This window comes from Eimeria mitis, genomic scaffold (genome assembly GCF_000499745.2).
Source record: "Eimeria mitis Houghton genomic scaffold, Emh_scaff7573, whole genome shotgun sequence".
Lineage (NCBI taxonomy): Eukaryota > Apicomplexa > Conoidasida > Eucoccidiorida > Eimeriidae > Eimeria > Eimeria mitis.
Genome location: NW_013575548.1, coordinates 853 through 2,436, shown reverse-complemented (window position 1 = coordinate 2,436; position 1,584 = coordinate 853). Strand labels below are relative to the sequence as shown.

Here is a 1,584-nt window from a genome sequence, read left to right as displayed (position 1 = left end):
ATATTAATTTTTCCTGCTAAGGCGAAGGCGACGACGAGGGGGGGGGAGGCGAGGTATGCTGCGCGGGTGAGGGGGTGTATACGGCCCTCAAAGTTTCTGTTTCCTGAGAGTACTGAGGCTACAACGAGGTCACCTGAGGTGATAGCCTCGGTGACCTCGGCATCGAACTCCCCTGTATTGCCTATACATGTCATACAACCATACCCAGCTAGGTGAAACCCAAGCTGCTGCAGGCTCTCTAGCAGCCCAGCATCCTTCAGATATGTAGATACAGCTCGAGAGCCAGGAGAGAGAGAAGTTACAATATATGGGGGAACGTATAAACCTCTTTCTACTGCTTTCTTAGCTAGTAAACCAGCCGCAAATATAACACCTGGATTACTTGTATTTGTACATGATGTGATAGCGGCTATACATACAGATCCGTTTTTTAATATATATTCTTTTCCTTTATGTGTAAATAAAACTTTTTTTTCTTTCTCTTCTTCAGATAAACCAAAACCCTTGAAACCTATTGGCTGACTCAAACATAAACTAAAATCTTTTTTTATATTCGATACAGAAACGCGGTCCTGGGGCCTCTTGGGGCCAGCAACACATGGTTCTATAGAACACANTTTATATTCGATACAGAAACGCGGTCCTGGGGCCTCTTGGGGCCAGCAACACATGGTTCTATAGAACACAGGTTAAGCTCAACAACGTCAGAGTAAGCAACACGAGATACTCCTTTTCCTGTTGCTGTTGCTGTTGCTGCTCCTGTTGCTGCTGCTGCTGCTGATGCTGCTGCAGCAGAAGCAGCAAATAGCTGTGTTGCTCGAGTATAACGCTCCACCATCTCCACGTGAGATGAAGGACGCCCCGTCATTCGTAAATACAATAAAGACTGATCGTCCACCGGGAAAAAACCACATGTTGCACTGAACATACATACACACAACAAAAACCCTAAACCCTAAACCCTAAACCCTAAACCCTAAACCCTAAACACCCTAAACCCTAAACCCTAAACTGATCGATCCCCTTCCCGTGGGCACAAAGGGAAAAAGGATTTTTGGTTTTCGATTGCAAATCGTTAAATATATACAAATACATATACTGCATCTACACAGTTATATTTAAAACAATAGGTATACATAATGTACCCTTTATATATATATATATATATATATATATATATATATATATATATAAGTATATATTACCCGTATTCTGGGGCCATATTGGATACAGTGGCTCTGTCTGCGAGTGAGAGTGAGGCGAGGCCGGGCCCAAAGAATTCAACAAATTTTCCCACGACGCCTTTTTTACGAAGATTTTCAGTGAGGGTTAATACGAGGTCTGTGGCGGTGACGAGGGGGCCGAGCTGCCCGGTGAGGTGTACACCCACCACCTCAGGCAAAACCATAGATATATGCTGGCCCAGCATCACCGCCTCAGCCTCTATACCACCAACACCCCAACCCAATACACCCAAACCGTTTATCATCGTTGTGTGTGAATCTGTTCCTACTACTGAATCCGGATATAGTACTTCTAATCCATCGCTGCTGCTGCTGCTGCTGCTGCTGCTGCTGTTGCTGC

General features: G+C 44.7%; 1 protein-coding gene across 1 annotated transcript in view; it reads right to left on the bottom strand.

The window, feature by feature from the left end:
* Nucleotides 1–604: 604 nt before the first annotated feature.
* The window catches only part of EMH_0092000 (Ratireb-prov protein, related), a gene marked incomplete at both ends in the record, with an annotated part of 1,531 nt that continues 551 nt past the window's right edge, over nt 605–1,584 (bottom strand). The window contains 4 exon segments of the mRNA XM_013501783.1: nt 605–616; nt 620–920; nt 1,206–1,443; nt 1,514–1,584. Coding sequence (XP_013357237.1) covers nt 605–616; nt 620–920; nt 1,206–1,443; nt 1,514–1,584 — 622 coding nt within the window.